The sequence below is a fragment of the Schistocerca piceifrons genome, chromosome X (genome assembly GCF_021461385.2).
Source record: "Schistocerca piceifrons isolate TAMUIC-IGC-003096 chromosome X, iqSchPice1.1, whole genome shotgun sequence".
Classification (NCBI taxonomy): domain Eukaryota; kingdom Metazoa; phylum Arthropoda; class Insecta; order Orthoptera; family Acrididae; genus Schistocerca; species Schistocerca piceifrons.
The window spans coordinates 837406776-837420800 of record NC_060149.1 but is presented as its reverse complement, the minus strand read 5'-3'; the positions used below and the strand labels follow the sequence as shown (position 1 = coordinate 837420800).

The 14025-nt window shown below is 48.5% G+C and overlaps 1 protein-coding gene across 1 annotated transcript in view; it reads right to left on the bottom strand.

Annotated features, from left to right (window-relative positions):
- Positions 1-383: 383 nt before the first annotated feature.
- The window catches only part of LOC124721306 (neurogenic locus protein delta), a 1352207-nt gene continuing 1338565 nt past the window's right edge, over positions 384-14025 (bottom strand). The window contains exons 8-12 of the mRNA XM_047246214.1: positions 13733-13984; positions 7735-7795; positions 2978-3278; positions 1223-2610; positions 384-1022 (exon numbers count right to left, since the gene is read on the bottom strand). Of these exons, the coding sequence (XP_047102170.1) occupies positions 893-1022; positions 1223-2610; positions 2978-3278; positions 7735-7795; positions 13733-13984 (2132 nt within the window). The 3' untranslated portion in view covers positions 384-892. The remainder of the gene's footprint in view (positions 1023-1222; positions 2611-2977; positions 3279-7734; positions 7796-13732; positions 13985-14025) is intronic.

Genomic DNA, 14025 nt, shown 5'->3' with positions numbered 1-14025 from the left:
GTATCTTTGTTCAAAAAAGTGTCTGGTATCCACTTCACACTAACAATGGCAAATACTCTTGCAATTTTTTATATAAAATGACACTATCTTTTACTGAACAAATTACTCTCACAAAGGATTTATCAAGTTTCAGTCAACAGGCAAATTGGAAAACTGGAATATTAACAAGCCTTTATTTAAAAATAAAAATAAAAATTGTATAAATAGTTCAGTTGTTTTTACATTACTGACTTAGTTTCATTTCAGACAAATCACAAATAATGTACGTATAATCGCGCACACGATACTCAGTTGCATAGTCATTTATTTAGATTCACTGTGATTGGAAAGAAAAAGAAAGAAATGGGGGAAGGAGAGGGGGTAGAGAGAGAGGGGGGGAGGGGGAGGGGGAGGGGGGAGAGAGAGGGAGAGGGAGAGGGAGAGAGAGAGAGAGAGAGAGAGAGAGAGAGAGAGAGAGAGAGAGAGAGAGAGAGAGAGAAACTGCCGTACAATTTCATTATTCCATTTTCTTGTAAACCGATTACACTGTGACAATGGTATCTACTGATACAATGTTGCACTACAATGATCAGTATTTAGTACATCACTTACTACCAACCAGTGGCGTACTATGATGAACCTGCGTCATTTTCTGTGAAGGAGATGGAAAAGCACATTTTCCAATTAGGAGTTCAGAAAAAATAAATAACTGTACAGGTGCTTTTCTCCTCTTCTTCACCAAGTTCACACTCATCACCCTTCAACAGCCAATTCATATCGTTAAGCTGAAAAGGCTAAGTCTTTCAATTAAGCACATCAGTCACTCGAGAACACATTCACACCGACAAACGGCACCAGGCACACACCACACGAGTTCCGCATTTTTAGACGACAGTCTATCCAGCACGGCTACTCAGACTTCCGTTGCGAGTAGCCCGTCCTGATGGTGGAAATGTTCGTCTATCACATACACGCTGCTTGTGGGACCAGTCAGGACGTTGCTGCCCTCTTTGTCATGCGTTCGCTTTGTCAACGCGGGGTCACTGCAAAGAAGAGAAGTGGATATTAGAACTCCCAGTCCCAGAATGCTCACAGTCCCCGCAGTAGCCATCCACTGAAATGACGCAAACGAGTGTGGAGCGTTTCAAGGGAAACGCTCGACAAGCGTGTGCATCCACATTTAATCAGGCTCTTGCAAACACACATTAAGCAGTACAAGTTCCGTTTTGGCAAAACGACTCACCTCGCATTGCAAAGCGACGAGTCGACGGACAGAACAGATATCCTCTTTTCTGCCGTCACAGATGTCCTCGCACTGGGACACAGGTTGTCAAAGTCTTTCTCCAGCTTTGCGCTGCTGGTTACATTGAGCAGAGCCGACGTTCTGCGGTTAGCTGCTGCGTCCGTATTTAACTGTTTTTGCGACCTCGTCCTGTGTAACGTGTACACAGGCCCGCCATTGTCCACTACCTGTGCCTTGGGGTAGCACAAATCACTGTCCACACCAGCACTCACACTGACGATGTTGGGCACTGTCGAGCCGCCACCGCCGCCTCCACCACCCCCACCACCGTCCTCTGGAGAAGGCGCCGTGTTCGCAGCGACCACATTGTTGCAGCACTTGTCCCAGGTATTCTTGATCATGTGCGCATCACCGGGGCCCGCACGCTTAGCCATCGAGCTGTGAACGGCATTTTGCTCATTTTGCATGCGCGCTTCATCGTCTGCCTTCTGCTGCTCGCGTTTCTGGCGCTGCTTCATGCACATGACAACCACGGCAGCCACCAGCACAAGCAGTGGCACTGCTGTAGAGATGGTCGCGATCACAACAACATGCTCCGGTGACAGTCCACCACCATCTTGACTCTCCACCTGGCGGTGGTGCGAGCTGTTGTTAGCGTTCCACACGGCGGCTGACTCGGCCGGTGCAGACGTCGACGGCACAGCAGGTGGTGGAGGTGGAGGCACCACCTGATGCTCATCTGCCGTGCCCTCGTCACCACACACAGGTCCGTGGAAGCCCTCGGGGCAGCGGCACTGGAACGCGTTCACCCTGTTGATACAGGTGCCACCATTGAGGCAGGGGCTCGACTTGCACTCGTCCACCTCGACACTACAGTCCTTCGCAGTGAATCCGGGCCGGCAGGCGCAGCGATAGTCGTTGAGCAGATCAGTACAGGTGCCACCATTGGCACACGGCTTGGTCCGGCAGTAGTCCACCTTGTTCTGGCACAGTGAGTCCACGTAGCCCGGCACACACTGGCACCGGAACTGATTTACCATGTCGATGCAAGTGCCACCATTGAGGCACGGATTGCCCTTGCAGTCATCAATGTTGATCTCACAGCGCTTGCCAGAGAACCCAACAGGACAGTTGCAGTCGAAGCCGGCAATGCGGTCGACACAGCTACCATTGTTGAGGCAGGGCGCCGAGGCACACTCGTCAATCTGGTGCTCACAGTCGACGCCGTCGTAGCCGGGAGGGCACTGGCAACGGTAGCCCTGTGCCGTGTCGGAGCACGTGGCGCCGTTGCGGCAGGGCTCGTTGTCACACGTCTGTGCCGACGTCTCGCAGTGCGGGCCATGCCACCCTTTTCGGCAGTCGCAGCGGAAGCTCCCAGTTCCATTCTCCTGTTGCACAAACAAACACGTGCCTGGTATAGCTACACATTCTAAATACCCATCCACTACTTATTCCAATGGAGACACAATTCTCAGTGAATGCAAATTTGGTAGCAATTATGCAAAATGGGTGTGTATTCTGAAGGATACATCCCTCTCAAGGAAACTTATCTAATTGGCATATGTCTGCTTGAAATCATGCATTATACTATAGTTTTGGGTGCTCATCACTACGTTTGACAATGCTACCAGCTGTCTCGATTGTAACAGCTTTTCTGTTTTTCTCATTATTTTTATTTTAGGTTTCACTACGCATGTCAACAATAATCACTCCTGGTTTTTTACAGATCAGAAGTGCATTATAAAGGTTACTCACCCTGCAAGTTCCACCATTCTGGCAAGGGTGGTGGGCACAGTCATCCAGCTGGCGCTCACAGTCGGTGCCTGTGTAGCCGGGTGGGCAGGAGCACGTGTACGAGCCCTGGCCCGTGTTGAAGCAGGTTCCACCGTGCCGGCACGGCTTGTGGTTGGTGCAGTAATTAAGGTCCTGGTTGCAGAAGAGCCCGCCCCAGCCTTCATTGCACAGGCAGTCCCACGGTTTCTGGCAGGTGCCGTGTAGGCAGCCCGGGTACCGCTCGCACTGGTCACACAGGGGGCCCTTCCAGCCGCTGTGGCACCTGCAAATGATAGGGCATGCTGTACACACGAAACTTGTAGCTGTAATATGATCTTATAGCTGAATTAATGCAAATGCCCTGTGTGTAATAATCATAGTTACAGCAGGGGGGGGGGGGGGGTGGTCGAAACTGGTGAAGAATCTGGTTTGACACAATGAGGTGGTTCAAATGGCTGCAGGTTGCAGCAGTTATGTAGAGATGAATAGACTTGCACACTAGCTGTAGCATTCAGTCTCAACTAGGAACAACAGTGACAACAATGACGACAAGATTGTAGTAGAATGCACATTGTGGATTGCTTTTAATGTCTTTAAGAAAAGGATGCTAACTTTTACACAGCATCCAGTTGACTCTTCTTTAAGCGGTCTGTGAAGATACACTTGACTTAGAGCGAGGACTACAAGATGCACCACGATTTTTCCAGCTCAAACAGAATATAAATGATTGCACCTTGTTAAAGGATAATGCTGCAGGTTTTAAACAAATCTCAATACCTCTCTCTATAAATTTTATATTACAAGATACAGTCAGTATAACAATACACAGTGTACAAGTGACAATGAAGCTCCATTGCAAATGAAAATGCCAATTCACTACAATTAGATAATTAGGATTTTCAAGACCCCTCAGTTCTCCTAAACACGTCATGCTCGCAAGCATTATCACAAAGCCTCTCAGGTTACCTGCAAAGCGATACCTGTTTAACAGGACTCTTACTAATGAGTATGTACTGAAATGTGGTAGGATAACAGACTAAGTGGTTAATGTTTCAATTATTGTTTCTCATTTTAAGACTAACGCCCACAGAAGTGCCGAATGCACGATCATAATGTAAGGGTACTTTAGTACGTAAATGCTAGGAAGTAACACAAAATTGCGTTAACACATAGCGTCCAAGTTAAATGGTTAATCATGTAAAACACTACATTCGTCGAAATTCCAACGAACATTTTGGTTTTGATAATATGGCACACTGTACCTCCTGACACCAACGAACTTCGAATATTCCATAAAAACGGCGGCTTTACTACTGAAACGATAACACACAGTGCACAGTCGCGTGTGGGCGATGTTTTGGAGAGCAAAAACAACACTACAGTGTGTTTTAACAGTGGTGAGAGGTACCATCAGGAAGCTACAGTTCTTTAACTACGGCATTAATTGATGGCCTGTTATAATATGAAGTCTAAAGTCTGATAAATGAGGGCGTTCTCGGAATGGAATTTTTGAAAAGCACTGATAAGAACGGACAGAGTACACAAGCTTGTGTTAAGATACCAGGTAGCGTCTTCAATGGAAATACATGAGAATTTTCGGGGATCGCGTATTTTGACTATATCGATCTAATAACTGAGCGCGTTGGGTATAAGTGATACTCAAAGATGTGGTGTAGCAGACGAGAGGAAGTCGTTTCGCGCTGACTCAAGTGTCACGATCGATGTAACCCACGTACTTCGCCACTCCCCCCGGAAACAAGCATTATACGGAGGAGTCCCTTCTAGCTGCTACACTTATTCCCTGTAATAGACTGGTTGTTTCTGAACTTCAAAATTGGGCGTCGGAAGGTAATACGGCCAGAAAAAATGGAACCACAGACTAGAGCGGACTGGAGAGAAGACGAGGACTCAGCAGGTAGCGGCCAATTAATCGGCGTGGGACCGCTACCCAGAGGGCTAATTAGCGCTGCGCTGTCTAATGTATTCGCCGCCTGCCCTTATTCTGGCACGGCCAGGAATGTGAGCACACAGCCGCCCCCGCAGACCGCCGTACGCCACCAGCTCGTTAGGCGCAAGAAGACGGCCACGATAGCGGCCGGTTGGCGCTAGCTGCCTCCTCCTTTGTATGGAGGCGAGGCTGATGGCTTTCTCCGTAAGCCACCGCGCGGGTACACTCCGCGCTCCGGCAGCCGCCGAAAATGGCGACATTCCCACGGCTGCCGCTAAAGCACGCGCGTGTCAAAATTCTCTCGTCACTATCACGCTGCTTACCACCAATTCGTATTTACCTACATTTTCTCTGAGACTAATGGTACTGATACTGTTCACACTAACTGTTCGTTGTTTTCTGTGGGAGTTGAACGGTCAGTTATGGTGAACGCACTATATATTCGTGTAACACCAAATAACGCAATGTTTAATCGAACTCTCTCGATGCTTACGAATTTAGTCACGCTGTGCATAATTGCGAACTAAAAAACTTCAAAATAATATTGCTGCCAGTCCGGCTGTTTCATAATAAGCATCCTCAAAATCAGGAACTTTGTCAGAAAAAAAGGGGCAGGTTTTAAAACTGCTGTGGCGTTAAGTCAGAAACGTCACCGATGAAGGTAAACAGAAGAAAATTTACTCGTGACAGGCATAATCCGCTTACTACAGTTTCACACTACACCGGTGTTCTAGAGATACAAATGTCAATCTAACAATGACATTTTTGTGACGGCGGTAGAAGTTTTCCCTAGAGATCAACATTACTACTATCGAGCACTGTCGGAATTCAGTGTTCATTAGCCATCGTACAACTTGTGCGATGGCACGAATGGCCACTCTGATTATACGGTTACAGCTCCGGATTTGTTCTTCGTTATTTTGTAACGGTTAGGTTAGTTTTTTTAACGTCTCGTCGACAACGAGGTCATTAGAGACGAAGCACAAGCTCGGGATGGGGAAGGAAAAATCGGCCGTGCCCTTTCAAAGGAACCATCCCGGCATTTGCCTGAAACGATTTGGGGAAATCACGGAAAACCTAAATCAGGATGGCTGGAGACAGGATTGAACCTATTTTGTAACAATACGCTGTATACACAGAACGATGTCTGCAGGGGAAGCGGTAACTGCCGAGGAGGGTGAGAACAGCAGCACAGCTAACAGGGCGAGATAACCCGGGGGACGACGATTTCGCAACAGTAGCCCCGCTGTGTCGCTTATCGGGCGGTAAGCAAGCAGTGTTCCCTCTTTTCATCCCCCCCCCCCCCCCCCGTCACCACGGAAACCTTACACTGTTAGTGAGTGCCTTAAACGTGAGTTACACGAACTTTCCAGGTTCTCTGACCTCACCCCCTGCCGTACGCGCTCCTGGTATTTGAGAGAACCATAGGTGTTTCACATATTCGCAAACATTTCACGTCACTCCGCATTTGAAGAAGAAATACGGTACCACTGCGATGTTTCTGACATTCTAGAAGGTTGTGCATAGCTGTCTACTATCGAATGAGGAAATAAGTGAACCAAATAGGAAGTTAATCGTTTGTGAGCAGTGTGAGAGGTGTGTGTGGTTTTGCGGGCGCGCAGCGGTTGCGGCGGCGCTGGCCAGCTACTTGCCGTTGGCCGCGACTGTCCACCGGCCACATGTGAATCTCATTGAGTTGCAACGAGCAAGCCAAGCCGCCACGCCTGCCTGTTCCCACGGTGAGGGATTCAGTATGCAGGTCAAGGAGATACCTCCCCGAGCCACTGCCAACTCTATTCACGCTTACACAAATGTCGCAAATTCGACGATGCACTCTAGTGTAATTTAGTAAACCCGATAACTGACGGACAGCTACCTCAGCCGCCGACTCGCGGTGAATAACAATCGCTCGCCGGCGTCTTCATTCGCTGGATTCAGTTTCTACTTGTAAATACCTCAACTTCTTGCCCACAAAATTTACAGAGCTAATGTGCGTGTTACACCGTTTAATAACGGCACAGGAGTACATTAATTGATTAGTGCGTACTTCATTACGCTGCGCTGCCACACCGCCGTTGCGTTGAAACTGCGTAACTCTGTTTTTGTTTTCGTTCGGCTTCGGTCGCGGGGGAGGAGAGGGGGGGGGGGGGGGCGCTGAGGGTGAGAGGGAGGAAGGTGAACAAGAAACAGGCAGATGATTACAGTGTCGTGTTAATTGGTCAGATTTTTTTTCTTGTTACTTTAGAAAACAACTAAGGAACTTCGGGTTCGTGACACTTTACTACTACTTTACCTTCAAAGGTAGTTAATTTCTCTCGTGGTTGATGCAAAAGCAAAGACTGGTGTCGTGGTGTAGCAGCGTATTTTCGATGTAACAGCTGTAAATTTTAAGGGAGTGGTGTCTCCTTTATTGTATACACGCTTTCGTTACTGTAGGCCTATACACGAAGTCTTAATCGTCTTTACGCAATCGCTAGAATGCTCTGACTTCTCACAACGGTTTATTGCCATGCTGGCGAACCCTTGATAGAAATGTAAACGCTCGACTGCGTCATTAGTTCCCCGTTATGTTGTCCTACAACCGCGTATAATGAAATATGAATGCCATTACACATTCCCAACTATTACTTCACGGTACACGATTTAAATATTAATTTGTAAGTTTGAAATTTATTTTTATGCAGACTAGTACGAAGGAAAACCAACAATGCACTGCCACTCAACTAAACATATGTTACAAGTGTCAGCGACTACTACAGAAAGCTAATGACGTAGTGAAAGTAGTACTTACAGGCACTCGTTGGGCTTCGTGCAATGTCCGTGCTGCTCATCACACCCAGGAAGACAGCGCGCTGAAAAAAAACAGAAAAAATTTCGTTGTAAGACGTAATCAGTAATCAGCGCTACGTAAGGCATTTAACGGTTTAGATGTCTGCGAAACATTACATAAGGGCGCTGCCCTTGTTTTCTAACTGCAAGGGTGGTGGACGGCTTTCGGGCGGGCCTCGGCGCAGTGCGGAAGGCGGGCTGTTAGGACCCATGGCTTATCACTCGGCTGACAATGGCGGTGCGCCTGACAATGGCGAAGCACCGTGACGGCCCGTGGCACGCGAACCAACGAAAAATTCCCCCAGCCTGTCACGGCCGGCGGCCACAGGGACTGTGCAGCGACAGAAATAAATTTCCCGTCTTCCTTAAAATGTCGCCACGCCTCTGGGGAGCTCGTCCTGAAGGCTCACTACTTCCGCCACCGACAAAGTCAACCAGGAAATTGACCGCCTCTTGCCTACGAAAGTGACCCACCTACCATCGTTTCCTGCACACTAAGGTAGAAACATCCAAAAGGAAGGGTGGAGGGAGGGGTTCAAATGGTTCTGAGCACTATGCGACTTAACTTCTGAGGTCATCAGTCGCCTAGAACTTAGAACTAATTAAACCTAACTAACCTAAGGACATCAGACACATCTATGCCCGAGGCAAGATTCGAACCTGCGACCGTAGCGGTCGCCCGGCTCCAGACTAGCGACTAGAACCGCACGGCCACTCCGGCCGGCGTGGAGGGAGGGGAACGGGGGGGGGGAGAGGGAGAGAGATAGAGAGAGAGAGAGAGAGAGAGAGAGAGAGAGAGAGAGAGAGAGAGAGAATTGGGGGGGGGGTCGACAAGTTGGCACGAACATAGAATATCAATTAGTTGAAAACTTCTCGAGCAACTGGCGCTTAAGCTACACTACGAGCAGCAGAGGTACGATATTCAGACAACGCACTCATTAAAACGGTTGCTCACAATTAACAAACCAACATCCCCGAATGTTAAGAATCTGTTAGGGCCTAATAACCACGATACATACATCTTTCCTTTAACAGTGTGAAATTTCGATACAGGCGAGGTAACTGACCTGTCAAATTGTAACAAGCAGTAAGCAAAGAAACGAGCTGGTCACTGTGGTATCACTAGGTACCGACATTCAAATGCTCGTTCAATGCATATATTGCCATATTGTGTACTCTCAGGTAATGAAATAAGTATAAAAATTTTATCCACTATGGACTGTGATAGTGGAACAAAATTTTATGTAACGATAGATAGCACCATGAGCCACTATTGTTTACAGTTTTGTTTCAAATGGAAACCCCTCGGGCTCTTGAGCACGATACTCACTTCTCCCCCTACCCGGGCGAGCACGTGGCGAAACTAACTGGGGATCAACGAAAAATGTAACAGCGCGGAAACGGGCGATACACTGTGAAGCGCGAAGCGCCATTTATTAGCGCGGCCGCACGCCACGAGAGTGACAGTTCGCGGGGACGCGTGGGCAGCGCTGAATGCAGTGGGCGGGGCAGGGTGGAGGTGTCTGCGTCTGCGGAAGGCCTTTAAGGCGGCTCTTTAAAGCCCCGCGGCTGTCGCTTTTGTGTGTCTCAATGCCGCAACCCGGCCGCCGCTCATCGAGGCCACTGCTCCTCGCCACAAGCCTCTCGCCATTTCGGATCATGTTACCAAAACAAAACAAAAAAAGCCTACTCGTCGTCGCGGTGGTGGGGCTGAGTACAATTAAATAGGCCGGCCCGAGGAGGGAGGCAAGTGCCGAGAGAAGTAAAAACGTCGGAAGAGGAAGGCTGATAGCGTCCGGGGAAAATTCGTACAAGCGCGCTGCCTAGGGAGCTGCGATCGGCATCTTCGTGTAACTAATTGCGTGAGAAAGTAAGCCTTTTTTCCCCTTCCAGGAAAAGTCTTCTCCTCGGGTTAACGCGGCAAAAAGTTAAGATGAAGAGTAATCGCCGAGGCGCCACCCTCGCCCCCTTTTATCCCTCGCAGAGAAACAGTGTGTGCCGGGAAGCGGGTACAGGCTGTTGATCGTAGCGGGGAGCGAGGAGGAAGGGTGGATATGTTAATACGACGAGATGTCGGAAGCTTTCGGGAAAATAAAAGAACGGCGGAGGCGGGCTGCAGCGGCGGCAGCGGCGGCGGCGGCGGCGGCGGCCGGCTCTAGCACACAATATCGTGCGGACGGCGTGGCAACAGCGCCTGCTGGCGCTCTTTCCCACAGATCTGAATGTATCGAGGATGCTGCCGGCGCACGGCCGCGGCCGCGCCGCTGGCTAACCTGCACCTGTATCCGCGACTAGCCCTAGTCACACACAAAAACACCTCCCCCTTCATTAAGAAGCGCTGCTACTGCTGCGTCGCCCGGGGCGTTTAACTCCCTAACAGTTCTTCCGCTACCCGTGTCGCTGCGAAGGACATCACTGTCTCTCTCTCCCAAATTTACTTTCCTTTGACAACTACGACAGCAAAAATCGCGATTTTTTTTTACAGTTTCTCCGCTTCTATCTTAATTAACTCGGCACAATCTTAGCAAACAATGGCATCACCACGAGGATTATTCCTTCTTGTAAGCAAAATAAAGCGTAACTGTTTTCTGTTTCCAATTTGTTCTGTTGCCATGCTCAGTAAGGACGTCACAAGGAGGTACGGCAGAGAATATTTATTTTTTAACGTCCCGTCGACGTCACTAGAGACTGAACTAAATCGTTTTGGGGAAGGCAATTTGCCGTGTCTTTATGGATAAGGCAAGAAATCAAAGCAAACGTGAGTCTGGCTGGTCGGACGGGAAGAACCTTAAGTCTCCTTCGATCACTAAATTGTTGATATCACTGGAGAAACAGCAATACTGAGGAGGGAGGGGGATTATATATATGGGGGGGGGTCTGACCGAAATGCGAACCCAGATTCTTCCTAATACTGGCCCGTTCGATTGAAATCAATTCATCGCTTACTTTTACATCTGGTCTTAAGACTTTTCCATACAAACGTGAACTAACACGATTTTTTTCTCTCTGCTAGCTGACTCGCAGCTGATGAAACTACTTATTCTGCGCCGGACTGGGTGGCCGAGCGGTTCTAGGCGCTAGTCTGGAGCCGCGCGACCGCTACGTCGCAGGTTCGAATCCTGCCTCGGGCATGGATGTGTGTGATGTCCTTAGGTTAGTTTGGTGTAAGTAGTTCTAGGTTCTAGGGGACTGATGACCTCAGAAATTAAGTCCCATAGTGCTCACAGCCATTTGAACTTATTCTGCAAACAGGAGTTTCAAGTTTATTTGTACTTAGCGTTTTTTGCGACAAGTTTCGAGGTCGTAGCCTGAAGTCTCAAGAGGTCTGTGTGTAGAGCCGAGAGTACAAGTAAGTGTGAGCCTGTAAGGGGCAGCGGTGCGCATAACCCTACGGTCTCTGTAGTGTAACTGCAGTAAGGAAAACAATGCAGTGTTCAAAACTAAACTTGGAACAGCTTTATAGGCTTGCCTGGCGAATTAAAACTCAGCTGCACCCTACGTCAAAATACTTGATCACGGACTTCGTTAAGCCTTTCGATGGTGGAATGGATGGACTTTCAAATTTCTACGAATTTAGGGCGGTCGCTGAACGGTATAATCGTGCCCACAGTTGTGAAAAATGTTAAAGCTTGCAAATAGATATTTAACTTGTCTCAAAAACACGTAAATTTAAAACGCTTCGCCTGAAACTATTTCACTGCTAATAGCAGAACAAACAAGCCGTGCTTCGAGATGCAGTGGCTGTTAGCTGGTTACGCGACTATCCGTCATTCGGAAGACAATTACTGTCATCAGCTCGGAGCCGCAAGTAACACGAATACAGTAACTCGCAATTTCCACGCCGCAGACCACGACCGATTGTCTCTCGCTGGCTTTTAATCCATAAATTAGTTTTCTTTGTCTCGGCTGCCTTTCGCTTTTAGTCGTTCGTCTCACTCGGCGCTGCGCGACTAAAAAGAAATACGAGGAAGTGTGCGGAGGACAGCCGCATCGGGCCCCGGTTAAGCCGAGAATGCACGAATACCGGCGAGTGTGGAATATCTGGGAGTGTTTTTTGTTTTGTGTGCTGAGGCCGGGGCCGGCTGGCCCCGTACAGCGCGTTACGGCCGGCCGCGCCGAGCGTGGGAAGCTGCGCCGTCTGGGAAAGGAATCCATACCCGCCGCTATTATGTCCCATAATGACTAATTGAGATGCTCGGGATAAACACTTCGAACCCAGGACCGCACTTCATTAAGGACTCGCCTCAGCCAGTATTTACACCGCTAAGAAACCAATTGACGACTGCAACCGTGGTCATCTCCTCGTCGACTGGACCGGCCCCTGTGGGGTATCTGTGCGCCGAAATGAACGGCTGCACTGCCTAATGACTGGCGTCTCAGCGCGAAGCTGCAGCTCGTAAAGGCGGTGATGAATGGTAACACGTGAGTCAGAGGACGCTTGCGGAAACCGTTTTCAATCCCTCTAACGGACCCAACAACTCGTTGTACATAGTTGTCGCTATAAACTGTCTGAAGATTATAAAAAAATGCCCAGGGAGGCTGTGGGGGGCGGGGGGAAGGAGAGAGAGAATTGCCAGTCGCTGCACTTCTGGGTTCATCGCTCCAACTTCGACGACTTTTGAAATGGGGAAGTTAACTCCATTTTTTGTTTTTAGTAGCACTTTTACTTAATGTGCAATTCGAAGTCACAGCGTCAACTCAGAGTTTCCAGTTTTGTGGAAATTAAAAAGTGAACACGCCAGAAACAAATATCGACGAAACTTGCAGAACTGTGTTTTACGCGGCAGGCACGTGTTCTTTCAAGTGTTGTGATGCGTCCTTACAGCAACGTAAGCTCTAGTGATGCAGCAGTGACTTCGAATGTACATCGGCGAAATAAAAGTGCAATTGAAAACACAGAAGACAGCCGTATTACAAATTTTGCCCTTTATTTCCTTGTGTCGGCTTTTTCAAGAATAGACACGATGGGAGCCATGAAATGAGTTGAGTCTTCAAATGTCACCAATAGGAATTTCGGAAGTCCCTGTTACACCATGTCAGCGTGACATTTAAGTATCTAACGGTGGTTTTACTGACGCTGCAGCCTACTTTCAGAAGTGTTGTTTCTTTGACTGAACCAACTTCATTTTTAGTAATTGTGAAACAAAACTAACCTAGCACGTCTAAGCTGCTGCAAGAAGAAAGGTATTATATTTAGTCCACTACCGCATTGTCTTGCTGGCGACTTCCGCGTCATCCATCACCATCTCCGAGTAATTCATAATACAAACTCTCAAATTATCCCTGAAAAATAAAAAAAAATTGAAATGATCGTACGGCATTGTTGGCCGGGAGATCCCATGCGGGGTGTTCGGCCGCCGAAATTGCAAGTCCTTTTTAGCTGACGCCATGTCGGCGACTTTTGAGTCAATGATGAAATGATGAAAGTCACACAACACCCAGTCGTCACGAGGCAGAAAAAAATCTCTGACCCCGCGAGGAATCGAACCCGGGACCCCGAGCACGGGAAATGAGGACGCTACCGCCACACCACGAGCTGCGTACTAAAATTACCATTGGCGATTTACAACATTCTGAAACGGCATAGAGATCAAGATGTGTGCTGGTGCCATTGTCTAATCGGAATTACAAGTTTACGTATTCAAACAAGGTCACGGAATAGCGATAAAAGGTGATATACTTTTTGCACTATGTACTACCATTATACAGGACGTGAAATTTTGTCAGATACGGAGATATTAAACGGTTAGTTCCAGACAACCGTAATTGTTGAGCTGCTGATGTACGGAAATATTTTAACCTCGTGTCAGCCGCGTCAAAATTAAGATTATAAGAGCTACTGGATTTTGAAAGATATGAAAAGCAACTGATACGAATGGACTATGGCAGTGAAGAACAGAATGAGATTCCCGTACAGATCTTGAGGCAAACTACGAGGAAGAATAGCAGTGAATACTTACGCTTTAGGCAGTAATCGCCCTGCCAGCCCACGAGGCAGACCCGTTGGCCTTCGGTGGAGCACGTCCAGTGGCCGAAGTTGTCGTCGCGCGGGCGACACAGGGTGACGCAGCCTGGCCCGTAGTAATGCGGGTCGCAGGTGACGCGATACTCGTAGCGCATCACAGAGTGCGCAGACCGATGCTCGTCCTGCGTCCACTCAGCAGACACGTCCAACCACCTCTGCGTCGTCAGCCGCGCAATCAGTGTCTGGCCTGCGGGCGGAACACACACATACTGGCCATCGTCCCACCAC